Here is a 27,959-nt window from a genome sequence, read left to right as displayed (position 1 = left end):
GCCGCCGAATCCCAGCAACAGCTCGCGCTGCCACCTCCCCTTTGTGTCTCCACAAAGGATCCATCCAGTGAATGAACTGAATCAAGCACAAGCTCTAGAGATAGTAGCTACGTCTCTTCACTCTGCCGCTTGCTTGAGAGGAATCCAGGGCTTCCTGACCTCCGCGTACACCATCCAGGAGCGTCTGCTGTCTAGACATCATCTCCGTTAAGCGATCATGCAGCTCTGGAATAACGACCACTAAAAACACGCTTTATTTATCTTCTGGTGTTCTTCATCCTTCTTAGGTTAAAGACGTCTTCTGCCCTGACTGATTTTTGGGAGTAAAATCAAGCCGGAGAAGTTGGAATTTTTTGGGGAAATTTGTAGCTGCGGAGCGCGACATCCATCCCGGGCGCGACACGAGGGAAAGGTTTCTCCACTGCGCGTGCTGTGAAAGTCCGCCAAGACGCCGCGTGCCGTGCTCCGCGTGAAAAATGCCCAGGCGCGGTTGGCCAAGGCGGCGCCCGAGCCGGCGCCCACCCCGGGGCTCTACATGGAGCGCTCGCAAAGCCGGATCAGCCTGTCCGCCTCCTTCGAAGCCCTTGCCATCTACTTCCCCTGCATGAACTCTTTCGACGAAGATGATGCCGGTAAGCACGCGTTTCCCGTCTCTTTTACTAAACCCACGCCTTTGGCTGCGTTCGCCGTGACAGGGACGCTGTGGCGACATCCAGGCGTGAATTGCTATCGTTTCGTTTGCGGAATATCGATCAGAAAAGGGTCGAATATTGAGAGAAAACGTGTTGATGTTGTGAGAAAGGTATGGCTTCAAGGGGTGTGGAAGGTGTCAGCTGAAGCCATAGGTAGACTGGTCTGATTTTGGTCCTGCTCAGGAGCCAGCAGTCCTGATGCAAAACAAACCCCATCAACCCTGCCTGTCTGGATCCACCTCTTGTCTGGAATGGAAAACAGGGGGTGTTAGGAGAAGAATCTGTTAGGAAATGATTTGGTCTTTCTCATTTTGCTCTGGGGCACGGGGTGGAGGGTTATTTGAGGTTGGGGGGATTTTAAATCCCCATTTCTTCTGTATGGTGGACCGCAGAATGTCCCCTCAGCCTTGCCTTCCTTATTCTCTTGTCATCATCTTTAACAGTAATAGCGGATGCTTGGCTTGTCAAGGAGAAGGGTGGCAAATCTCCAAGTCGATTCCCTAAAAAAAGCACGCCAGGAAGGCTGTGGCTGATCAGTCCACCATGACAGTGCTGCCCATCTAATTTAAAATACCAAGAACTGTTAACTGATTTGGCCTCATAGTGCCAAATGATTTATTCTCTTCAATCTCATTACCTGGGGCCACGGATGCAGCTGAGACTCTGACCTATTCTTGCTGTCCACGCGCACAGAATCATGCAGGCAAAACATGCATGCACATATGCATGAAAGACTCACACAGAAGCACATGAATCACAGCAAGAAATGTATGTGCAAACACACACAGGAACATCAATGTACACAAGATACCCAGAATGCAGGCCACTGACATAGAAACACAGGTGCACAGGCTCACACAAACAGGGATGCTTTTCATGTCTGTTCCACTTTAACCCTATATCTATGTCAGCAGGTGACAATGCTTTGCGCGTTCATCCGTACGGTCTGAAGTTTGAGTGTTCAAAGGGCTCTATCTCAAAGTGCCATCCAGCACCATTGAATCTGGAATGACCCCATTTCTCCGTCTTTTTCCATCTGCTGCAGAAGCCTTATGCATAAATCCATACAGTATGGCCTGGTCGACAGGAAACGAAATCTCATCAAAAATGCATTGAAATTCCCTTGACATAATGCTTTACTCTAAAAGAAAAAACTCACTAAATCAGATGTATGGGTTCTTATTTTAATAGTGAGAGCTAAATTATAAACTGATTAAAGATATGGCAGGGAATTTGTTCTGTGCAAAATGTAAAAAATAAAAACATTACAGATGCTAATTATGGCAATACAACAGTGTGTCTCATACACACATAGGGTTTGAGTGCTGGTGTTAGCATTGTTAGCGACCGTGCTCTTTCTGGCGAGCTCATTATTCTCTGGGAAGACTAGGAAACTGAATAAATATTTAATGCCCCTTGAATGATCTGATGTGATGTGTGATTACCTGCCAGGTTTTTGAGAAAGTAATTTAAAATCTACGGTCAGGCAGCATGTTGGCAAACAAACTGGAGAGAAAATGGACCCATAAATGCAGACACATTGAAGAATAAATTAGTTTTCTTTGTTCAGTTTTGCATAAAGAAACGATAATAGTAATTTTGTTTATGATGATGGCAGAGTGGCTCAATGAATTAGGGGGTTGTGATCGGAAGGTTGCCAGTTCAAATCCCGTGGTTGTGATTTTTCCATTTAGTCCTTGACCAAGGCCTTTAACACCGAGATGCAATGAGGACTGACTGACCCTACTTTCTCAATTGTATCTTGCTTTGAATAAAAGCATCTGCTACGAAACATGCTACAGGATAATGAAGGTTATGTACAGTGTAGCCTTTTCACCCTAAGGTGTTGGCCTGTTGACCTCAGCACAATACTTTGCCTGCCTTGATTCATTAGGTCAATAGAAACTTCAATAGAAATAGGAACTGGTGATGGCTATGGGGAAACCCTCTGCTGGGGTAATAATTACAAAATCAGTCATAATAAATGCACAGGACTGGGGCTTGACGCCTGATTGAAGCGTCCATTGATTTTTATATAGGAAATGACAGCAGAATAGCAGAAAAACAAGCCACATCCTGTTTCACTAACGAGGAACAGGTGTGGTGAAAAGAGGTGGTGGTGCAGCGGTCAGATGGTGAGGAGCTGTGACCTGCTCAGGGGTCTTTTCCCCCTAAAGATTGAGGATGGGGTGTTTAAAGCCTTCCACTAATCACCATCCTCTGCCTGTCTATGTGTGTACCAATAACTTATAAATGGCAACTGGAGGTTCTTGGCGTACGATAACGAATTAAAATAAAATGAGTTGTGAATGCATGGCCATCGAGGCAGTTTTAAGTCGTAGACTCTCAGGATAACGGAGTGGTTTGCAGTAGGTTTCTGATTTCTTACATGACCAGACACGGAACCTTCCATTTATTGTTTTGGCATTATGGGAAAATGAATCTCAAGATATAGCACCAAGGCAAAATGAAATGGTCAGTTACTAAATATGCTCTTAATAACGGAGAGAAATGGAATTAAGCAGACCGTTCTACTAAAAACTAGAAAAGGACGAGAAACATATGGTGAGAAGAGCTAGATTTTCAGTGAACCAAAATGCAAAATGAGAATATCGAACTACTATTGAGATTCATGTCTCTGACGTGTCATCAGTACCCTTGTTGCAAAGATATTTCCATTTTGACCCTAATTGCTTTGTGCTGATTTTAAGATCTATTCTATAATTAACGCAAGCCATGTGAACCACCACAGAAAATGTAGATTTTAATGTTAAATTTGGTTTAGTTTAACTGGAATCACTAGCTAAAATATATTTTGTTAGCTAAGTTAGTTTATTTCCTGAAAAGAAATATTTCAGGTCAGATTTTGTAAAAATATCATTATTTCTTAGTTGCTGTCAGTCACATAAGAAAGACACCCTTTTAAATTAACCTGTTTGTTAATTTAACATGGGAATTTATATTAAATTAAGGCCCCAGAATGTCTGAAATCTGTGGCTAATTTGTGTTTAATGGTACTTGTATAGAGATGTAGATTTTTAAATTAGAGCCCCAAAATGTCAGATATCTGTGGTCATTTATTGGCACGTACACGGGAACTCAGTTGTTGAATTGCAGGCCCCAATAGTGTCATGCCTGATCATTGCATCATCGTTTGGGCTGAGCACGAAATTCATCGGTTGACTTCACACACGGCACTGTGTCATCTTGGTTGCATAAGACTGATGATAAATCAAAAGGGATGGCAATGATGTGCCGGTGATTTTGGTGTGAAACTTCATTTTGGCTGAGACGTAATATACATAAACATGACTTTGACCAGCCAAAATCTTTAGTATCCCTCAGAGATATAAGCTCACTAATTACAGTTCCCACAGGTGATTATAGTGTATGGTCTTAAGCCATGTTTTGTTGTCTAATTTAATAATAGATGATTATGTGGGTGTAGTGAATTCAATTATTTTATCATCTTTATATGGAGAAGTTTTCAATCGGCGATTGAATTGTTTATGCATGAGAGGCGTGCAGTGTGAGAAAAGATGTTTTGGAAATGATTATTTTTGTGTTTTGTTTGCAGCATGTGATTGTTTTTGTAGTATATGCAGAGAAGGTCTGAATTTGAGTTTATGTCAAGAAACAGTTAATTTATGGGTTCAGGTGCTGGATAATATTTATAAAATGTATCCATCCATTTTCCAACTGCCTTTCCAGTTCAGCGTTCTGGAGTTGATCACAGGCAGCAGAGGGCACATGGCAGGGGAACATCCTGGACAGGATGCCAGTCCATGACAATCATAACACCCTTAACCCCTACCCAGCCATAGTCTTAACCATAGGACTTCTGATATTTTGGGGTTTTTCATTGCATTCATAGATTTTTATAAAATTGAGTTTCCCTTGTGGGTACTGAAATGTCCCCAAAGGTCAAAATGGAAAGTTATTATTATTTTTTTTTAATCACATAGTGTCTGAAATGTAATATAGGCATACCCCCCCCTCCCACACACACACACACACAAACACACACACACACACGCACATGTAGGGTATACCTATCCTTATGGGGCCCGCTCATTCATTTCTATGGGAAAAATGCTAACGCTGACTATGACAACCTTAACCCCCACCCTGCCCTAACCATAACCATAAGCATAACCAAGCAAAATACAAGAGTTTTTGTATTTTTAGTTTTTTCATAGCAGTCACTGATTTTTATATAATAGAGTTTTCCCTTATGGGGACCAGGAAACCGGTCCCCATAAGGGAAAAAATGGATATTTATCACATTATGGGGACATAGTGTACCATTTCATTTCACATTTTCATAACCCAGTCTTATGAAAGTTACCTCAGTAATTCAAACTTTGGTTTTGGGAAACACTTGTGTCACAACTACATGGTTCCAACTATGTAAGTTGCTAACATAGTTAGCAATTATGCTTTTGGGAAACGTACCCCTGTCTGATTACAGGTGTTATGCAGAACTTTTATTACTTGTGCCTGTGTGTGTTTATAGGTCTTGTTAGGAACCCCAGTCACAGCTAGGTGGCGCTATATGTCCCTGATAGCTCCCACTATTACGTTGCAGCAAAGGCAGTAGATTATGCCAAACAACTAGAGAAATTTATGTTATTTATTTTGTCAATTTTTTTCTGATCCCACTGATTTGGAGTGATATTAATATGGCAGCAACAAAAGCAAAAAAATGCCAAACTTCATATTTCAGTTCAGTGTGAACCAAAGCTGTAAGTATACCGAAATACCATGTAACAATCTCAACTGGTGCAAATCTAAAGCAATAATTTTGATAAAGATGACCGGAGTGAAGACTTAAAATGACATTCAAAGAAAACACATTTTCCCTGTTTTTTTCAGCAGAATCATTAACTCTAGTTCTTGCTAAGCAATTAAGCTGCCACTGTAGTTTGCTGTAAATGTAGACAATGCAGAAAGTGCTGGGATGAACAGATCAGGCAGTGCCAGAAAATGTAATGCGATGTAGCACGTGCAGACTGGCGAGGTACAAATCGGACAGGTGGTACAGATCGGGTAGTGATAGCCCCCACTGCATGCAAACATAGACTGCTGTTGTTAAGTGAAAAGGGATGAAGAGGGGGAGACAGAGTAGAGGGAAAGAATAGAGACAGTTCATAAGAGGGAGCAACCAAAAGGCGGACTAAAAACACTGATGCAGCTCAAAGAGAGAAGGAGAAAGATGCAACAAATTACAGCAATGTACATAGTTCAGAGAATCCCTTAAATTGGAGGAGAGCAGCGAAATCCCATCTGAAGTAAGAATAGGACAAGGAAGAAGCTAACAAGTGGTACCCCTTCCCCCAAGTGCATAAGTCCCCCTTATGTAAAGCATTTAAGGGCAGGTTTGCCCCCTTTTTTCAAAAATGAATTTCAGGCTCTACCTGCTCAATATGTTAGGCTCACTTTTGTTAGATGATTTATCACCTACTCCCTCAATGACTCACTACTAGTTAAGTGTTTAGCTAAAATCTGACCTTCAGATACATCCTGTAACTTGGAGACACTGTCCTATAAATGATCCACTGAACAGCCAGTTGTCTTCAGAAAGTTGGATGCTTCCAGGTTTCCTTTAGTTATGCTAAACCTAAGTTGATTTATGCTGGTCAGATGTCACGATATTTAAAATATGTCTTTGTATTTAAAAAGCACTCAAAAGCACTAAAAGCTTGCAATTAGCAAATGTTCCTTCCAGCCATATGTAGGATTGAATGATTAGAAACTAATTTGATAGTATAATGTACATTTGGATCTGGAAAAAAGTTACGGTTATCCTTAATCCTGTTTGGCATAAAAACATCTTTCAAACAGTATTTATATAAATATACATCTACACTTCAAATAATATGTTTGTATGCGAAGTTGTGTTTGTGTGTGTGTGTGTGTGTATGCATAATTCTGGGAATATGAGCTGTCAAATTCTGTCGTTCACCACTTAAACTGCACACACTTTGTCAAGTGCCAATTTTATCTAAATGAAATATTCATCAGCCCTTGGAGGTAGCGCTCTATATGGATATTGACTTAAAGAGGTCACTTTCTTTTTCTTTTTTTTTTTTTGCAAAACTCAGCATTTATAGGCACTTACTTTATTCATAAGTACTATAATGACATGAGGTGTAAAGTTGTGCTACTTCAGCTCACCAGAAACGAAGGTTAGTCCAGGGACACAGCGATGGGAACAGTCAGCTCTTTCCTGGGCTTGGTGGACTCACATATGCTCTATGAGTACAGTAGCAGTTCCATGCTTTGGCAGGATTTGACAGCGGCCCAGCAAGCCGTGTGGATGGGTAAATATTTGCACTGGTCTGAGGCTGTATAGTGGGTGGCTTCACAAACCAGATGATACTCTATAAACATATGGCTACTTGGCTGAAATTCCTCAGGTGACAGTGGCAGTGGGAGCTTATAGTTCCTAACACATGTCCCTTTCCACTTAGGAAACTTTTGCCTGCTGTGGAGCCTGCAGATCCACTAAGGACCAACTAGGACAGTGTATATGGTTCCTGACACATCATTTCAGCTTTTGGCTCAGGTGCTGTAGGAATTTGGTTGATCCGGGACTTTCCCTTTCACTTGCTTGTTTATTCAAGCAGAGGTTCTCGAATGACATTTATAAGTTGTTGTTGGAGGTGTCCATCTGTCAGTTGGTTAATATGTTATGAATGCAGGAGTGATGGATGATGGAGCTCCTGGTACATCATTCAATGCCAGGTGGTGCCTGAGAGAATGGCGGTATTTTGGCTCAGCAAGATCCTTGGAAATTGTTGAGGTGGAGCTTATTGGGCTAATGTGAGGCGGTCACATGATATTGTCACTCCTTGGAGACAAGTCAGGAGGCTTAGATTGTTAGCAGGTCTTTGGTTTAATGGGCTAATCCTTTTGCTGGATGCATTGTGCCATTTCTGGCAAGATGGCTTCACCGCGTATGGTAATATACTTATTCACTGACATGCTTTAAGTCCCATTAAAAATGATTTAGTGGCAATCAGCGAAAATAGAGATGTTAAAAAGTTGCATAGCTATCATCAAAAATATTGTAACCTATGACTTAAGTTGGATTTCAAATAATGCTTTTTGTGTTCATATATAATACCCTATAGGTTTCATACAATATACCATTGTGTATTATGCAATTATTATGCAACTATTATGCAATTTGGCATTTGTATTTGAAAAATCAAATGCATTACATTTATTCTTTTGTATTTTGACAGTCTTGGGTGGGAGAGCAGTGTGTCACTTGAATTAACAGGGAGAAACATGACCCTGAAAGTTTTTTTTTTTCCCCAGAAAAACTCCTCACTTCCACTGCACTGTGTGCGTGAGACTCATGACTGTCATTTTGATTAATGAATTCGGCCAGCATTAATGAATATACTCAGTATTTTTATCTGTACTGTTGGGGATTCTTAATGAGACCTACTTCTTGCCACTTCCAGACTCGATACACACTTAGCTTAGCAAACTGGTTCAAGATTTTTTTTCATTAAAACATGCAGTAAGGACAGACTTTTTTGTAAGACCATAATCTATGTAATAGCCAACAATATTTTGCAAGTTGTCTATTAGGTCTCCATGATGTGCGATGTCATTATCAACATTGCATGTCATGCACATATAGTCACATCACTAGGGCTGTGGTCAGTTGGATTGAGACAAAATTTTGCAATGTTAATGATCGTTCCTTATCAAGCTTATGTGGTATAATGTTAAAAAATCTTAAGTTGACCGTTGCTGCTTTTGCAAGAGCTTTGCGTGTGCTTTTCAAGCCACTCATAGTCATTTTTATTCTTGCTGTTAGACTCACTCATAGACAGTGTGGTGCATTTGTGAGAAATTAAACCAAAAAGACTGAGGAAGGAAAAAGCGAACAAGAATTGGTCACCAAAAGACATTCACCTTTTGCTGTATGAAAATGTTTTATATTCTGTGAGGATATTGATCTAAAGCAAGTGATTTATCTGCATTGTTTTACGTCTGTTGGTACAATTCCTGGCAACGCAACCAACTTATCTGGGAGACTCTGTTCATAAATAACAAGCTCTATTTAGCTGCAGTTTATTTTGGGGAAATTTTTTCAAGATTCAAAATTTCTATGTGTCACATGTATGAAAGTAGTGGTACATCAGCAGTGAAATGAAGTTGCTGCTACTCCAGACTCTGCAATAAACAAAGTAGAAGGATTGCAAAATAGAAATTGCGTAAACTAACAAAAGTATTCAAATATAGAAATATATAAAAAGTAAAGATAAAAAGAATATCAATGGTGTTGATGATTCTCATGGCCTGTGAGTGTAAGTTTCTCCTTAGCCTCTCAGTCCTGCCCTTAATTCTCCGGGGGCACCTACCTGCGTGCATCCACTGCAGCAGTTTTTGTCATGGGGGGTGAGTGTCTCTGATGATCTTCCATGTCCAGGTCTTACATTGCTGGATGTAGATGCCCTGCAGGGCTGGCCGTTCTGCCCTGGTGATTTGTTCACCGCACCATACCAATTTTTTTAAATAAATATTGTAATATTTAAAGTGGAGCTGTTTTATATACAGTATTTAGAATAATGCTGTTACATGTTATACTCAAGATCAAAAATATTGCATTCAAGATGAGGTAGGAGATGTAGATGTTGCAGGAAGGGTCACATTTCAGGTGACAAGCTGGCAGATCTCTGCCGACCAATAAAATGCAAGGGAATTCTGTTTTGTCTCACCTAGACCTCACTACTGAATCCCTAACTCTATCGTAGCCTTGCCCTAGACCCAATGTCTGTTCATTTTTTAGTGTTTGTCCTGTGTTTGCTGAAACAGCTCTTTCATGTTAGTTTCTCACCCCTATTTTATTAAACCTGTGCTCGTTTTTATACCAAAATAAATTGGTTTTGTTCACTATACCACCGAGACTAAATTTTGCACAGATTAAACTGTATAGGATTTTATAGTGGAAAAACTTGTTCAGGATATTCAACTTTTACAACGGTATATAAATCAGTAATTGGTATGAAGAAAATAATAATGATATAATACACTGTGAGTTGTATGCCGATGAGAAATACTGGAGAAATACATCATTTTTCACAAGCAACTGACATGCACCTGAATGGCCTGTAGGAGGTGCGGATGTCGCAGCAGTTTGAGATGTTTTAGTTTAAACTACATTTTCTGTGTTGATTTTTCAAATGTATCAAGCCAACTCCACCATGTGTCCTTGACATGAATGAATAAAGTATTTTTAGCAATCTTGACTTTCCTTTAAAAATGCAAATTGGATAATGCAAATTCTTTAAGACTAGGTATTAGATTGCACCTTTTTAGATTGTTAGCCTGCTGTCATGTTTGTGAAATGACACCAGTTAATTTTTGCATACCATTTGCAGCCAGCATGTTGTTGTGTTTAGCCTGAGCGTTTTCCATAGACTTGCCAGGTACATACCAGGAGATTCTCAAATGCCACTGCTACACACTGCATTTGACTCCTGTATTTCATTGGGTAGGTCTCCCATGGCAACAGCATGCCCTTTTCAGCACTTGTCAAGTTGTCTTTTCTCACCATTTTATTCCAGAAAAAAATTAATATAATCAGTTCTATTTGTCAGTTCTGATACTGCTTAATTTCAGGCTTTTGCTCAGTGACTGAAATTACAACATTGAAGGATTCTTAAAGAATCTAATTTAAACCACATCTCTTACTGTTAACTCACTATAGAAGGCTTAGGGCCTACATCGTTTGCTGCTTATAAACCGAAATCTGATGGTCAAAGAAGACAGGATTAAATAGTGATTAGCTACTTAATATATACTTAATATAGCTTATATACGTACATATTTGCAAACAAAGGTTAATAAGTGTTAATATGCAAGTGTTAATAAGGGTTAATAGTAGAAATAGATTCTGTGCTGGCAGTTAGCTAAAAAAAATGTTCAAAAGAACACTATCGCCACATGAATCTTACCAACAGGGACAAAACTTCTTGTTCCTTTCTGTTCATCGGGAATACGACCCACTCATTTCCCAGTGAAACATGAGCTACTCAACTGGACCTGATTGTCCTGGTTTACTCATAACATCCTAAGTCACCCCACGCCTGCTTAGGTCAGACCTCGTGACTCAAGTAGAGCACTGTAGCAAAACAATTAATGCTGTCACCTTCTGAAATCGCTTGAGCGTTTTTCTGGCCCACTGAGATTTTTGCCAGGTTTTGAGCAAAGAGCGGTTGCCCTGTTAGTGAGAAACGTGCTTGGTGTTCGATATGTTAAACCTCCCCCTTTTGCTAAACACACTAGATCATTTATGACAAACTGTCCTGGTGACTCATGTTGAGCTTTCATCAGATTTGAACCCAACCAGCAGAATCAATTATCATACAAGTTTATTTGAGTGCATTTTTGGAAAAATGGCCTCCTTTTGGGTAGTGTTTGATGGTCCCTTAATCAATGGCCTCTGTATGCAGGTAGTCTCTCCGGCAAAAAAAATAAAGTGGGGGAAAAAAATCATTAGTTTCGAATGGAGACATAAGGCTTTGGGAAATCTGAACGATTAATCATTTGGTTTAACCCAGCGATAACTAAGAAAGACTCCAAAATGTAATGGGATATACTAGTTGTGACCAGGAGTTTTAAGGTAATTTTACTCACCACAGTTTAGAGGTTTGCTATCACTGAGAACTATAGCCTATAATCTAGGTACGTAGAGTGAAAGGCGACTGTCGCGCTAATCCTGAGTTTATCCTTCTGTGCACAGATGCAGAGGGCCGGAAACTCAGGGGAAACATCCAGCGCAGCACGGAGACGGGCCTGGCAGTGGAGATGCCCAGCCGCACGGTGCGTCAGGCGAGCCACGAGTCCATCGAGGACAGCATGAACAGCTACGGCTCCGAGGGGAAGTGAGTGCATCCTCCAGCGTATTAAAAAGCCCCATTAACCTGTCACTGCAAGGTCACTACTGTTCCTCTTTACGTATTTGGCTAGTCAGCCTTGGCTGGCTTTTTGGAGAAAACTGATTTGCTCCCTAAAAAGCTTTGAGTAATATGAAAATGGTCACCGTGGTGACATGGATCATCCTAACAGCTGAAAGCTGTCCTTAACTACACTCACATGCACTCAGTGGCTAACTATGCTAGCCAGTACCAGGTCAAATCCACTTTTGTCTTCAGACTCGATTCAAGGGTAGGTGCCTTGAGTGGTCAGAGAAGCTATTCTGTTCACCACTGTTGTATCGAGCTATTATGTCTGCACTTGTGGTCTTCATGTTACCTTTGAGTCTGGCCATTCCCCTCTGGCCTTTTTTTTTTTTCAGCTACAGACCTGGCATGTATTGGTTATTCTTTGTTCATTACATCATTTTCTGTAAATGCAAGAAACTATAGTGTGTGAAAATCTCAGCAGGGTGGCTTTTTCCTGCGGTGCTGGAACCACCACATCTGGCACCAACAGTAAGGCCACATGTAAGACACAGACAATGTGTCTTAGCTGCTCTAACGCTTACACCCCCAAAAAAACATTAACAATGAAAGGAAAGGTTTTAGATTGGAAAAAAGGACCCCGGTGTTGTAGTAGTTTTAAGGGACAGCAAGCATTTTGTTAACTGCCATCAGAAGTATTCAACAATGCTAAAACAGCGGGGAATTAGTAAGAAACGACAGGAGGGGTCTAGCAGCGTGTCACTCGTGTGGCAACATGTGATTGGACATGTGCTTGTTTTGTATCCATGGCTGTTGGGTACCCTGTTGCTGCCCCTCCTCCTGCTGGCCAATGGTGGGATAGCAGCCAATCCTGAAAGACATTGAAGCATCAAAGGTTACAGGTGTTCCTCTGCTGGAGACCGGGGGCTTGTATCCAGAGCAGCAGCAGTTCACTTGCCTTTGTCTTGTGAGGGTCGCTATGAGTGTGTGAGTCATCTCTCATATAGGAAATTTTGCTTTAATCCTGGTTTGCATTTCCTGGGATAGGGTCCAGGCTCCCCACATCCCTGCACGGGATATGTGGTGTGGAAGATGGATGGATGCTTGTTTTAATTTCTGTTCCAAGAAGGAGGTTCTTCTGGTCCTCCATCAAATTTGCCTCCTGGCTTTTACCATCCAAACCAGTTTATTTGACAGACTGCATAATAGCATAATAACGATGTATCCAGCTTAATATTTTTCATATGTAATACGCAGGCAGACTGGGTACTGCCACAGATTTTCATTAGAGGACGGAGTTGCTCGGCTTTGTTATATTTCTGCTGTAGTTCCACCCTTTTCATATTTCATGATGATGTTTTTCAGAGCTGTGTGTGAATGTTGCATGTTAAACAAAGAGCAGAGAATAAAGAAAAACCAAACATCAGTTGTTCAGGAAGGTAAAAGAGCATGAAAACAAGATTTACAACTGAAAGCAGGCAATTCAAACTTACCTGTTTTTTTGTATATTTTATGACATTGGTATTGTGTAACATTTGATGTTTATTCTAAAACCATTTTCTTTAGAAACATGAATCCCCAGTAATTTAGTGCATAATTATGCCCTCATTTTCCCAAATGACTGTTAACATTAAACTAGTCTTTATGGTTAACTCATGTGTCCTTATTTAAGATTTAAGACATCCTTTATTGTCATTATATCATGCACTTTCGTACAATGAAGAATGAAATACCGTTCCTTCTAGACCAACATCATAAATAGTTTTTATTTTTAATTTGTCTAAGGGAACATGAAAAAGAACATGCGCAACACACATAGTACACAGCCCGTATCCATGGTGATCCACGGTGCATTTGGAGAGAGTAGTAGCATGAAAAATACTTTTAGCGGCATAACTTTTATAGTGTGTTGAAGGATGCAGCAGTATGTGCTGTTAAACACATAGTCTTTTAATTTATACCGAAGTGCAAATGAAAAGTGAAAGTGAAGTGGTCGGAAGTGGCTGGTACGGGGGGGGCAAAAGTCTTCATGGTCCTCACAGCCTGGTGTATGAAGCTGGTACAAAACCTGGTGGTCCTGATACAGATACTCGACATATGTGCCATATCCCTCCATCTGCTGAAGATGCTTAGACGTTTTTAAAATGGTGTTGCATGGAAACCTATTCAGATAAGGAAACATCGTACTTTTCTCTCCACCTTTCGTTTGTTCTGAAAATGAGTGAAATGAGTTCTAAATAAATGTGGTATACATTATAGTAGTATAGTATATTGTTTGTTCGGCTAAGTCATTGTGTAAGGTTTATTTTAAGTGCCATAAATGCAATAAGGTACTTGGGCAAAGTTTGTTTTGCTTAAATCTATGCTCATATTCCTTTATAGGATGTTATTTAACAGGCTGTTATATTAGACTATTCGTCAGTACAGCCGGAGAAGCTGGGGAAATGCTTTGCTAACGAAATTGTGGGGTCTGCTGAGCTCTGCAGTTTTCAGCTCTGATATTAAGATTTGGTTCTGCCACAGGTTTGCTTGCCGAATTTAATTATGGATTTTCTCTGCAAAGCACTTTCCGGCTGTAGCTGCTGAGAAATGTGGTTCTATCTTGAACGCTCCAAACAACTTGGTCGGTAGTTATGTGATGTTCAGAGGTTCCATGACGTTGTCCACAGAGAGCATGTTTTGGCGAACATGTCTGTCAGGGTCTTGGCTGTCCCCATCCCAATATTAACCACTGGGAGCTGAGTGGAAACACCAGACAATTAAATGATATACTGCCTTTCGCAAACTGATATTCTCCGTGTCATACATCTTAATTCAATTTATATTGAACGTATTTGTGGTCGTTTCTTGTGCTGCTGGACATTTAACAGTCTCGTTTTAAATAATATCTAAATGCCAGATTTATCTTTGATTTATGATTGTGGGTGATTCCTTTTGAAAGGTTTACATTAATTCAGTTTAATTTTCAACATCATTTCCCCAAAGTGCTTCACAAATATTTAAGAAAAGCCCACCACATATTGACATAACATGATGTAATGTTATACTTCAATAACAATCTAGACAGATAGGAAATAATGATAAGATGAGCCCAATGGTTTATAATATAACAATAACATCTACCTGTTATACCATACAGTTTGGTAACATGGATATTGATCTGGAAGGATTAAAAAAAAATAACGTCAGGTTCAAAATGACACTTGTAAAATACATGTGTTTTCTAATGGCCTCTGATTCACTTATTATTCTGACAGGTAGGCAGTTTTTCCCAAACACAGGGGCAGGAAAAGAGGTCAAGATAAGTCAGGAGTGCAAGTTTTCTGAACAATTTTCTGCAGATTTGAAGCAAAAGGGTGTTGTCCCTGATGAAAGCCAACAAGCATTAACGATAATTAGACCTTTTTTTTGGATGATTAAGGGTACATTTAGGGTTATTTCTAAATTAATCATCCTTATAAAAAAACGTGTTGAAGAACATATTATGAATACCTATCTGGTGAAAGTTCCAGGCTTATGAGAATTGGTCTGCTCATTAATCGCAGAGTAGGACAGATTGCAAATGGACAGGACATCTAGTTTTTAGGGCAATATCTACCAGAGAGCTCTTGAGACCAGCCTGGGAGAGAGAAGGGGCCAGATATCACTGGAGACCCTTCTCGCCTAATGTGAGGCAGCTGGTTTGGGCTGTCTCAATAGTGTTAGAAAATAGATCAGCAGAAAAGAGAGAAAAATCGAGGTCAGAACTTTGCAAAGGCTGGAAAGAAAATTATTAATTTGCCTTCGACAGCTTTGCAAAGCTCAGTGAGAACAGGCAGAGTATAAAAAAGGGGCACTCTAAAAATAGCCCAAGGGATGAGAGGGTGACATAGGGAGACATGTTTCATGTTCTCTGCCTCGAATCCAGAATGTTCCGTGTTTCACGCTCATAATCTGCATTCTATCCTCTAAAGTAAATTGCAAAATTCTGCTTTCTCTGCCTGCATGTCATTACTAAAAGCTCAAATTGAGTTGTCAAACGTACACCCTACAGTGACATATAAAAAAATCCCAAGGACACTACAGAAAACTCTGCCAATGATTCATTGACATTTTACCTTATTGCATGACGGCTTATATGCCTTGAATGTCCATTCACCCATTCATCATCTAACTGCTTATCCTGGTGAAGGTCACACGGAGGTTGAGGTAGGGGACTGGAGAATATCTCTGGCAGAACGGGACACAAGGCTGGAGCACATCCTGGATGGGATGCCAGTATGCAAGGAGTAATTATTTATACTTTTATTAATAGTAATAATTAATAATAGGTGCAGCTATGTGCTGCATCTGGAGCATGAATGCAAACAAATGTCAGACCACCCGTGGCAGAGAACACGGCAGCATTATGGGTGGAGGCTTGTTTTAGAAGCACATGCTTGAAACCCTGCACCTCTCCTTGGAGGCCCAGCAGTTAGCCTCCTGATCTCCTACAGTGAGATCACCCATGAAGTGCGCATTATAAGGAAGGCCATAAGGGTTGGCATGAATTTACATTACATTTACATATTATTCCCTTAGTATCCCTAATTTTTAACTATTAAATGACATATACGTTTATTTGTATTAAGAAATGGAGAGCTAAATAAAATACCCAATGGAATTTCAGTAATCCTAAAATGCATGATAAAAACCTTTAATATAATAAATGGTTTATTCATATTTATTATATTATATTTACTTGCTTATTCAGTTAAGTAGCCACTTGCTTTGAGCAAATTTGCAAAATTACGTTACAATTTGTATCATAAACCATCATGGTGAATTATTGCAAAACGTGACTGAAGACGATTAGGTAAAAACTTAAATTTAACAGCCCCTTAAAGGTGCTTGGTTGTTACACCACCTGGCGTATCTTGTGTCAGTCGTATCTTTGCCTTTCCTTAAGTTTACTTGGACCGAAAATACATATGGCCATCATGGAGGCATTTTAGCACAAATGGTTTTAGATATATGCAGAAGAAACTTACCATGACCACTCTAGAGGCTGTGCTAGAGGCTGCATTTGAGACCGTGGTAGCGGCTGTGCTGCAGGTAGCATTAGAGGCTATACCGAAAGCTGTAGTAGAAGCCGAGTTGGAGACTGTGCTCCAGGCTGTGTTGGAGGCTGCAGTAGAGGCTGTACTAGAAGACTGAGGCAGTGTGAGTGTTTGTGCTAGGGGCTTTGCGCGAGGCTGTTTAGGAAACTGTCAGAGGCTGTGTTAAAGGCTAACTTATTTATTCTGCACATGATCGTTTCCGGTGTGCTCTGAGTATTTCTCGCTGGCCAAACGCCGAAAGGTATTCAGTGTCTTAACATCTAACGTTTCATCAAGATCACTGAAAACTCGGTACTAATAATGGCCTTGGTTTTGTGTTCACATTATGCTTGGTCCTGCATAATGAAGTGGGCCTTTCCCGCATGGCTTGGGGTGGCTCTCATTACAAAAACTGGTTCAAATTCTGAACTTGCACAGAAAGTCCTGCCTTGGATTTTTCTCAGCATCTTGGTTGTAAATCTTCCCATCCGCACAAATCACGCAAATCGCTGAATTTCTGACTGGCCTGCAAGTACGATTGTGTTAGATGCATGTAATTATCACATACATATGTACTCATGGATGGCAATCAATTTAAGCTTTCAGGTTGTGCGGTAATGTAAATAATATTGATATACAGTCCTACTACTAATTATGCAATTATGAGGAGATAATTACTGTAGCAAAGGCTCAGAAATGGTAAAACTCCTATTATTTTGTACACTTGCGTAGGTGAGACATTTACAGATCTCATAAAATTGTTAGATTAAAGGCTTTGACAGTGGACATAATTTCCACTTTTTGTGACTGGCTGCTGCACACAAGCTGGTTATTTAGTCATTTATTCAGTAATTTGATTAATTTTTACTTTTCATTCTTATACATTCACATGTATAGACTGTTACTGAGGAATGAAATTATTACTGAGAACATACTTGGAACATCACTAAAACTGTTATAGCATAATAAGAATAGGATAAAAGAATGTAAAAAAAGCATACTCTTTGTAATGCCAGTTGCCAAACTGCCTCTTGGTGTTTTGCACCAGAAAGAATTAAGTCAAACAAATGAATAGAATGACCCCTTTAAATGATCTGAAAAACATAAAGAAATTTCAGTGAAAACAGTGGTGTTCCTCCTTTTTATTTTGTACAGTTTAAATATTCAAGAATACATTTCATGATTCATGTTGGATCTGTGTGATAGTAATATGTAATCTTAATAAGTACAATGGACAATTAGCTTTTTAACACATTAGATATGTTATGTAATCCGTTTTTTCCCACCCAAAGAAAGGGCACAATTAAACATGCTGCTGAAAATAATTATTTTTAAGTGCACTTAAGCGTCACCCCCTTATCTATCTGTATGCATAATTTCAATTTCCAGACAAAAAAAAAAGACTTTAATGTTGTTCTTTCCAAAAGCTTATACAGATCTGTTTTTGACGTATTGTTACTGGGTTCTATTTTTTGCTATTGCTTTAAGAGAATGCTTTTTACTCATGGGAATAGTGAATTGATAAGAAAAGCTTTCTTATTGTGAGCTAAACCTCCCAAAAATTCTCATTATTGATGCTGTGTCACATCAAAAAGACGCAGATGCAAACACAATTCCTGAGAGTAATTTAAAATTTAAAGTAGGTCTCAAGCCACGTCCATGATTCAGCGTGACTTTAGCTTCCGTCAGACTGCAAGTTCATGTTTTTTTCAATCATGCTCATTTTTTTTTTTTTTTTACTAAATCAGCCAGCTGGCGGCCTGGCCATTCATTGGCAGAAATGAATGAAGCGTCCGCACTCCAATAACAGAGTTATGCTTCTGGTTAGCCGCTTGTCTAGCCATTACAAATGGTCAAGCAGAAACACGTATTTTTATTATTAAAAATAGAAATATTAAATATTGAAAATAATAATGTGGAAAGTAGAGCAGAAACTCAGGGGCAGCATTTCACGGAAATGCATGGGCTGACTTTGCCCACAAACCAAATGGGCGTTATTGCGCGTGATGTTCGTGTATTTGGATATTTAAAGCACTCTGGGGAAGCTATGTGAGGAACGGCATTGGATAGTTTGATGAGTTTAACGTTGTTAATAATGTGTTGTTACGTGTGATAGTGTGTGTGTACCCTGCAGTGGACAGACATCGTCTAGAGTGTACTCCTAACTTGTGCCCTATGCTGTCTGGAATAGGGTCCAGTAAGTGGTAGGAAGATGGATGGATGGATGGATGGATGGATGAATGAATGAATAATAATATATTCAAAGCATTATACATACTCATAATTTGAGATTCACTGGTTTAATCTAGCCACTTTTAAATAAACTTCAGTGTGTGTTCAGGATGTCATGTAAAACAGGCACAGAGACAGTAGGAGATTCTAAAAATCATACGCTAACATGCCCTTTCTTCAGGACAAGTGATTTGTGAATGATTTGTCCGCTGTTGGCTGTTTAGCGAGGGCAAACGAACGTATTACCAGTTTGCCTGAACACTTCACTATGTCTTAATCAACAGAGTTTAATGGCATTGGTGTCTCATCAAGATGTTAGTCATTTATGCCTGTAATACAGAGTGGCCTTTTCAGCTGAGTTTGATCCGGTCTGATTGATTTAGTTAAAGTGGATGCGGCCGTCACAAGACGGAAGGGGGCCGTCACAGGATGCAGTCTGGAAAATCTTCAGTAGCAAACCTGTTTGTTCTGGCCTTGTAAAGAGCCGTGAAATTAAAAATGAATGTTTCCAGGGAAAACACAACAAAATAAGTCACCACAATCATATGCGATGACATAGATTAATCGTGAAAACACTATAAGGGCATCAAAAAATATTAAATGACATGGATAGACACCTCAACTATGGTCCATTCAGAAACGCCTTTCAATAACTGCGCAGTTGATTTTTATTTTACTGGCACTTACTTTCCATTATTTGTCTCTACAAGCTCTCTTCTTTTAGATCCATGAGTGAGATATAAAGACAGGGAGATATAAGGAGTGAGAGATGGAGAGAAAGCGGGAGACATTACACAGCCATTAATCGCCATGGTTCTGAACCCAAAGCCCAGCTCCTCCCGCCTGGCTCCTCGCCACAGGGACACTTAATTCCGTTTTATTTAAAATGGCTCTCAAAGATCTCTCACCAAACACCATCCTCCCATCTGTCACATAAACCCAAAAACTGGCACCGAACTGTGCCCTGCAATAGTACAGCTGATGTTTAAATAATACATCAAAAACAGATCTGTATAAGCCCTTGGAAAGAACAACATTAAAGTCTTTTTTTCTTTTTTGTCTGGAAATTGAAATTGTGCATGCAGATAGATAAGGGGGTGACGCTTAAGTGCACTTAAACATGCTGCTGAAAATAATTTAAAAATCAGAAGCAGGAAGCCAAGAGTCTCCGTTAATTATGGATTTATTGCTTATGTGTTTTTTTCACAATTTTTGTTTAAAAATGTACGTCTGTGTAGCCCTTCTAAATTAAATAAAATATCTTTTAAGAATTCTTTATGTATATTTTTCTTTTCATCTCCTTATTGTTTTTCATTTCAATTATGTTTTTTGAATTGATTTTAGTAATCGTATGTGTCCTTACTTTAGAATATTCTTTAACGTTTAATTGTACACGCCTTCTTGTGCTGGCATTGATGACAATGCTGTTACAGGGAGGGGAGTTTGTTCAGCAGAACCAAACTCTTTTCCTTTGTCCTCTATACTTTTCACTGTTTCTCTTTCAATGTTTAATAATAAAAAAATAGACCTTGGGGGTGGGTGGGAGGGGTTGTTGGGGGTGAATAGATCTTATGTAATATTCATCCTTCTCTCCCAATCCATCTTCCCCCCCCGCCTGCAGTCTGAACTACAGTGGCATGTGTCTGGCGTCGGATACCCAGTTTAGTGATTTTCTCGATGGGATGGGTCCAGCCCAGTTTGTGGGCCGTCAGACCCTCGCAACAACATCCATGGGTAAGCACCGCCCTCAGCTAAACTACTCTCTCCATTCATCAGGGCCAGCCCTAGGTGTTCTGGTGCTCTAGGTGAGATTGTGGTCAGCAAAAAGAAAACAACTATTCTCAGTTTAATCATATTTAAAAGGCTTTCGTGGAATATGGTATCTGACTACAATCTAGCTAGCTCATGTCATTTTCACTACAAAAGTAGTGAAATATGAAAAGTACTAAAAATAACTAAAATCATTATTTCAATTGCTCTTTTGCACCCCCCCTAATCAAATGATCCCCTAGGCAATCACATATTTTGCCTAGGCTGACCCTGCCATTTGAGTCTATCTGAATTATAACTGCGGCATGTAATTACTCAACATGCAATCACATTTCTTCTATTCTGCGGCATTAGTTGTTCCTGCAGGAAAGAGAAGACGGCTGAATGGATTTGTTGTTGTTTCTCCTGCAGGTGATGTGGAAATAGGCCTGATGGAGAGGAACGGACAGCTAGAGGTGGAAATTATCCAGGCCAGAGGTCTCACCCTGAAGCCGGGGTCCAAAGGTCCCCCAGGTGAACTGATTACTGGGGCAGAGAAGCCACTGATGTCGGCCGTTACCCAAACATCCTTACCAAATGCTACCGAAAGGGAACCTTTCTTCATATTAACAAGCCAATTTTTACCGGTGTGATTCTCCTCTTGGTAGCATTTAGGTCAGAATAAAGACAAGAAGTAGAATTTTCCTAGATTCACAAATAATATTTCAAATGAATGTTTTCAATCGCAATGAATGTGTTAATGTGTGAAGCTAAATGGTGCGTAGCATTGTAATTCAAGACAAATTTTACTTTGAGAGCGTTTCATTCCTAGTGATAGATTAGATGTGGAAGGAAAAAGGTGAAATTAGGAAAATTAGCATCCGCCCCCCCCCCCCCCCCCCCCGATTTTTAGAAATTCCTTCAGCACCTCCCCCATCTTATGATAATACCTTCTTTATGAAAATTATAATACACTATTAGCCATCAGACTTACTTCAGCTCACATCTCTTTGCGATTTCAGCCGCGTACATAAAAGTTTATCTACTTGAAAATGGTGCCTGTGTTGCCAAAAAGAAGACGAAGTCTGTGAGAAAGTCCCTGGATCCACTCTACAACCAGGTGCTGGTCTTCACAGAGGCTCCTCAGGGGAAGGTGGTGCAGGTATGGAGAAGAAAAGTCATGATTCTGACAGGATACTGTGAAAATGCATATATTCCAAGAACCTTATTCTGTACGTCTAAAAGTTACTGCGTTCGTTTTGAATAAAACATCAGCAGACCTTTTACTTTACTAATACTGATTTCTGACACATACACTAAAACTGCAGTAATTCTATATATCCAGTGCACTGTCTCGCAACATCACTGGAAACATAGCGTTAATCATGTGTAGCATGTATGTTACTTGTTTGTGTTTACTTAATGTTATTGTTTGTAACTCATCGGAAGGTAAACTGTCTTCACGTTTTCCGTCAAGCTCAGCTCCTTTTGGCAAGTGTCCCATGTTCCGATTTTAAAAGTTTCTCGTTAGATTTGGTTTCAGCGTGAAAAGCCCCATACTATTTTCAAAGTGCACACAGGAAGCCTTCCGTCCTGAGAGAAGACAGAATGCTTTTGTTAATAGACAAAACGGGCAGGTGAATAGCTTTCCAAAATATTAGCATTTTGTTCCAAAGCCTGTTAGCAATTTTGGAAACAAGTTCAAGTCTTGTCACTGAATAATGGGTTTGAACACATCCCTCTTCTCCATTCTGTTGGGAGGACAGAATGAGAACATTCAGCTTCTGGGAGCTTTAGCTTTCATATGAATTTATTTGCCTGTATTTTTCTGATGAAGGACATGTAGTTCGTGACCAAGACAAAGCTTAGGCTGCATAAATATATACACTAAATATGTGTGTGTGTGTGTATGTGTGTGTGTGTATGCACACTATTACACACTAAAAGTGAAACAATTGTATATAAAAAAAGCAAAAAGTATTAGCTGGGAGAATGTATGTAATCCAAGCAAAGCCAAGTAGGTATAGGCTTATCCCACAATGGGTCAAGGAGCCAAAATCCTAAATGAATTATACTTGTTTATACAGTTGCAAACAAAGCATTCTATACTTGGAGCCAATTTGATATTTTACCAGGATTGAAAGCATCCATTTTGTTCTGTTGTTATATTCACTATATGCAGTTGAGCTAGAAATATTTACATGCTGTCTTGTCCCACAGGTTATTGTCTGGGGTAACTACGGACGCATGGATCGCAAGTGTTTCATGGGTGTGGCTCGCATCCTGTTGGAGGAGCTGGATTTGTCAAGCATGGTGATTGGCTGGTACAAGCTTTTCCCCACTTCCTCCATGGTCGACCCCACGATGGCCCCTCTGATCCGACACTCATCCCAGCTGTCCCTGGAGAGCACAGTGGGGCCCTGTTGTGACCGCTCCTAATGGCGCTGTGAGCTGGCTTGTCTTTCGTACCCTTATTTTTCGCACAGCCCTACAGTCCCTGGATCTCAGAGGGCTGCAAGTCCAACTCCTATACTTCGACCATGCAGCCGGGGAAAGGGGTGTGGGCCCCAATCTTGATTCAAAGGGTTATTTTTTTTTCCCCGAAGTGGAACATTTTAAACAGTGGAACTGAGGAAATGACTTAATCCTGATTGATTTTCTTGATCTGAACTGTCCTTTTTTCTCTTGCCCCAAGCCCTCGAGTGCAATCTCCAGTGTCTCCCTGTCTCATACCTCACAGCGTCAGTGGAGGATCTATCTGCCTGACAGATTAGCGTCCGTTAGGCTGCCTGCGTGGTCTCAGACTGGAGACCGGGGCATGTGCAATATTGGAGCCGCCGTTGGTGATAAATAAAACGAGCAGACAAAAGAAAAAAAAACAAGAGAGAGACTAAATATTCATGTCTTGAAAGCAGATAATCACACTATTATTGAGAGTATGCTACTTCAGTCACAGGTCTGGATGTTGCAGTTGTACCACATTATCTGCTGAGATTCTGTGGATGTTTCTGTACAGCTGGGCTCACTTGGGATGTTTATTATTATTATCATTATTATTATCATTATTAATTATTATTATTAATTATTCTTTAACTGTGCCAATTTACCAGCAAGTGTCTTTATTTGGTGCTTTGTGCCACTGGTCAGTGAGTTAAGGTCAATTCTCGGACAGATGAATTGAGATGGTAGTTTGCAACTAATAAATATTACAGCTAGTTTCACGGCATGTGTTGAAACATTTTAGTTCCACTTCGAACCCAGTAGATCATTAAAAATACATTTAGTATGGAGAACAAACAGTGTTAAATGAAACCAAGATTAAATGAAGGACAGGCAATGGATAGCAGCGTGCAAGTTCCTGTGGGCACTTTAATTTTTGACTAAATATACATACATATATATTTATTATTCATAAACACTGAGTGAGCCAAAGTCAATTTCTGTTGTATGAAATTTTACATCCAGCTTGACAAATTCAGAAGTGTTAAAGTCTATTTGCAGAGCTTTGGTAGCGCAGTGAGATTGTAGCATTAGCATTGAGCATGAGAGACTATATAGCTTAATAAAAAAATACTAAGAAAGAACTTTTTTTTTTTTTTGCTTGAATTAATCATGAAAAACATGGGTTAATGGAGCAAAGATGTAGCAGCTAATTTAAATAATAAATTATAGATGCAGAACTGTGATAAATATTCACAAGATAATGAAAATGCCTATTATATTTTCTAAAAAAAAAAAACAAAAAAAAAACGCGTACATAGCAAAAAAATGTGTATAATTGATTATGCGATTTGGAGTAATAACCAGTTGACTGAAACGATGGAAACTTCCAGGGTTATGTTGGACTGACACAGACGTCTGTTTCTTGTGTGAAAACATACATTCACCAGTATTTCCTGTTTGAGTCTGATCCCAAAAACGAATTGTTGAAATATGTATTGTCATTGACATAGGAAATGTAATTTAAGATTTTTACATCCTCACTTTACAATCTGTACGAATGTCTAGCAACATATATTATAAGCATATTATGTTCCTGCATGTGAATTTATGAAATCTGACACGGTCATAGTTTTGTACTGAGATAATTGTACTATTTATTACATAAACTCTATCAGTCCAGTGTTACCAAATCAACCTTTTGTAGTAAGACGCAAGATAACATTTTCAAAGTACATTTTGAAAAATGTGTGTTTTGTTCTAATGGGAGATGAAAATTTTATAGAACAAAAGAAAAACTCAAACTCATAGTATATTTTATACTGAACACTTTATATTTACACTAATTTAAAAGCATCTTTTAGTTGTATAGTATAAATTAAAAACAAAAAAGATTTTATTTTGAAGCAATAATTAGCACTCCCCTCACAACTTTTCTGGGTTCTAGAACCAAGAAAGAAATGATTCATGGAGAAATCCGGACGGCAAAGTGTTTGTACAGAGCCTCTTAAATAAAACGTTAGTCTGGTGATAAATGCTAAAAGCATTTTGGTCAGCAAATGTGTCACATTAAAGTGTTTATTTATATACTGGCAAAATCATTCTGTAAAGGCCAGCCTACATCTGTGTTAGAAACAACTTTCAGTCCGTTTTACTGGGATGCATCTGCAACAATACCTGGAGCATTAGCATCTTGCAATCAATAAAATTGAAAAAAGTATATTATCAACTGATACAATGAAAATACGAATTTATTCATAGTTTAACTCAGACTTAGAGTAGTTATTTTAATAAATATTATTACACATGTTTGCTTTAAAACAGACAAAAGGATACTGGCATAGGAGTGTTATTACTAAATCACTGGTTATTTTTTTCATATTAAAAGTACCACATGAGTCATATGTACTGACCAGCACTAATGTTTGTATTTTTAAGACCCTTATCTGCTGGTTATTACTACTGTTAGACTAATTTGCTTTAAGGTTGCCAACTCAGACTCAGTCCAGGTAAAATTTGTCCCTTTGACTGGAAAATACTTTGGCAATTCCTAATGGGTGTTTTGAAAAAGATTGCTTTATACCAATTGATCAAAATGTTAGAGACACTCATCACGCTTAAAAGTTGGTTGTTCTTAATGACTGATAAATCGCATCCCTAATATGTATGGATATAAGTTTGTTTGGGTGTACATTTGTATGTGTGTGTGAGCGATTAGCATTCAGTGAAAAATTTTGATTGTAATTTTTTAAAGTACTTTTATGAAACTCTGGAATAAAAATGTTGCTACATAAAATATTCTAAAACAGACAAAAAACTGCCTTGCTAAATACAAAAACAAAATTATGGAATATGTAAATATGTTCTTCTACTGAAATTCCACCGTATGCGTCACTAACTAGAGTAATATTTATAAAATCTATACTGCTGCCACATTCCAGGGTTTTTGAATTTCCAAATGTTATATTTTCCTTGAAAATATCCCACAAAAACATTTACTTTTATAATTGAAATATTTGCAGGAAATCTCTTAGTGAATTAAACTTAGTGTGCTTTTTAACAAAATACACAGCTCTATCCTCAAAACTGTCAAAACATTTTTCTTCAAACTTATAAACTGAATTATTGAGTCAGTTTAGACAAAGTATGATTAAAATTGATTAATTCAGCACAATTGTACAACACAGACTCATTGTCCATAAAAACATAATGTATGAAATTCTAAATGTTTTCAGTGCCGATTAAAACTGAAATTCTGAATTCCATTCTCAAAATATTTTTAGTAAATTAATTTTATATTACCATACCATGTAATATGGGTCTACTAACAAGATTAATTCTGAAGTGGTATGACAGATAGTTCTGAGTGGTTATTTAGAAAGCCAAATTGTATCTTTTTAAAATTACCTCATTGTCAAGATAACATAGGAAGAACGACATGGGGAAGACTGTGTTGAATATAACTGTGCTCGAGAATCAAATCTCTGAAAACAATTAAAATTCTATTACGGCTCTTAAATTGGGCTTTAACTTTACCAATCTAATAAGCAAACAGAATATGTTTATTTTATTAACATATTTTGTTATGATTGATTTGAGTTTACCTAGATATGCATTTGGTTTTAGTTGGATGTAACTTTAACTTTTTATATTAGCTACTATTTGTAATTAAATTCAAAACAAGCCCAAAAATACAAAATCTAACACATTTCAGTTTGGACTACAAAGCTGTTAGTCCAGACCTTTTTTATTTTTATGAAATAGAAATCTTGACCTGACGGGTTCCTCATCTCATGTCTGGGTCCAATAGTATATTTACAATAATTGGAAGACTTTCAAATGTATTTCCTGCTATTTTAATGATTTTTATTTAATGTTTTATATAACAACAAGAGATACCACATTACCACCTATGAAATCTGTCCTGAAATTTCTGTCCTGAAGTCTCTGTGTGTTTATAGGTCATTTAAGTCTTAATTAGAGCCTCATAACAGCCTCATCGTGTGTTCTTGACTAGAAGGCAGGATTTAAAATGAGACCAAATGACGCAGAGTTAGAATGAAGTTAAAACTTAATAGCACTACGTGTTAATAGCCACGGGGGATCAAATAGCAGTCACCCAGCTGCTAAACAAAGGAGGTTGGACTGCCTTTAAATATTGTGTCGGTTGTTTTTATAATATATGTAATTTTCGTTTACATACAGACATTTCATATTTTTCAGTTTATGGCCAAATTTCTAAACATGATTGGCCGTCTTGGGGGGGGGTTCACAATAAGACTATCATTTAACAGGAGAGATATTTTTCTTAAAACAAATCCCACTGAAGGAATTGCTGTGGCAAATAGCAGAGATTACAGTGTAAATAAGATGCATCATGTTGTCACTAAAATACTGGCGAAACACATTATTTAAAATCCCTCTTTATCTTCATTCTTTTGTTTTCTTATGTGCAATGTTTGGTCATAGTGCTGTTTGTTCTGTCAGGGTTTTAAAGGTTTTGCGACATAAACAAATATGGAAATAAAAGGGCTTTGTTAGATAGGATAACATACATTAGTGTGAACATATCATTAACTCCTGCTTAGGCAGGGACTGGCAAAATGGCATTTCTGCAACGTTGTCTCTGGGATGATTTGAGTCATTTTAGGGAGATATGATCTGTTTTTGGGCCAGTTTTATTAAAAAAAAAAAAGATTTATTACATGTAGATCTGAATTAATTAAGAAACTATAGTAATGTTGAATAATGCACAGTTTGATGTTGTTAAACTGTTTCGAATGTTAATTAAAAAAAAGTTGAATCCGTGATTTGGATTTTGTTATTTTTTTTCATCCATTCAAGAACTTGCCTGGGGTCTA

The 27,959-nt window shown here is 38.7% G+C and overlaps 1 protein-coding gene across 1 annotated transcript; it reads left to right on the top strand.

The window, feature by feature from the left end:
• Window positions 1-38: 38 nt before the first annotated feature.
• Window positions 39-27,908, top strand: rims4 (regulating synaptic membrane exocytosis 4). Its single transcript, XM_049023877.1, has 6 exons — window positions 39-632; window positions 11,461-11,602; window positions 20,531-20,643; window positions 21,091-21,192; window positions 21,681-21,820; window positions 22,879-27,908. Exons 1-6 carry the CDS (start codon window positions 536-538, stop codon window positions 23,095-23,097), a joined length of 813 nt encoding a protein of 270 aa, XP_048879834.1. The 5' UTR covers window positions 39-535; the 3' UTR covers window positions 23,098-27,908.
• The last annotated feature ends 51 nt before the right edge of the window (window positions 27,909-27,959 follow it).

Source organism: Brienomyrus brachyistius, chromosome 8 (assembly GCF_023856365.1).
Source record: "Brienomyrus brachyistius isolate T26 chromosome 8, BBRACH_0.4, whole genome shotgun sequence".
Taxonomy (NCBI): Eukaryota; Metazoa; Chordata; class Actinopteri; order Osteoglossiformes; family Mormyridae; genus Brienomyrus; species Brienomyrus brachyistius.
This window is presented reverse-complemented; position numbering and strand designations above follow the sequence as displayed.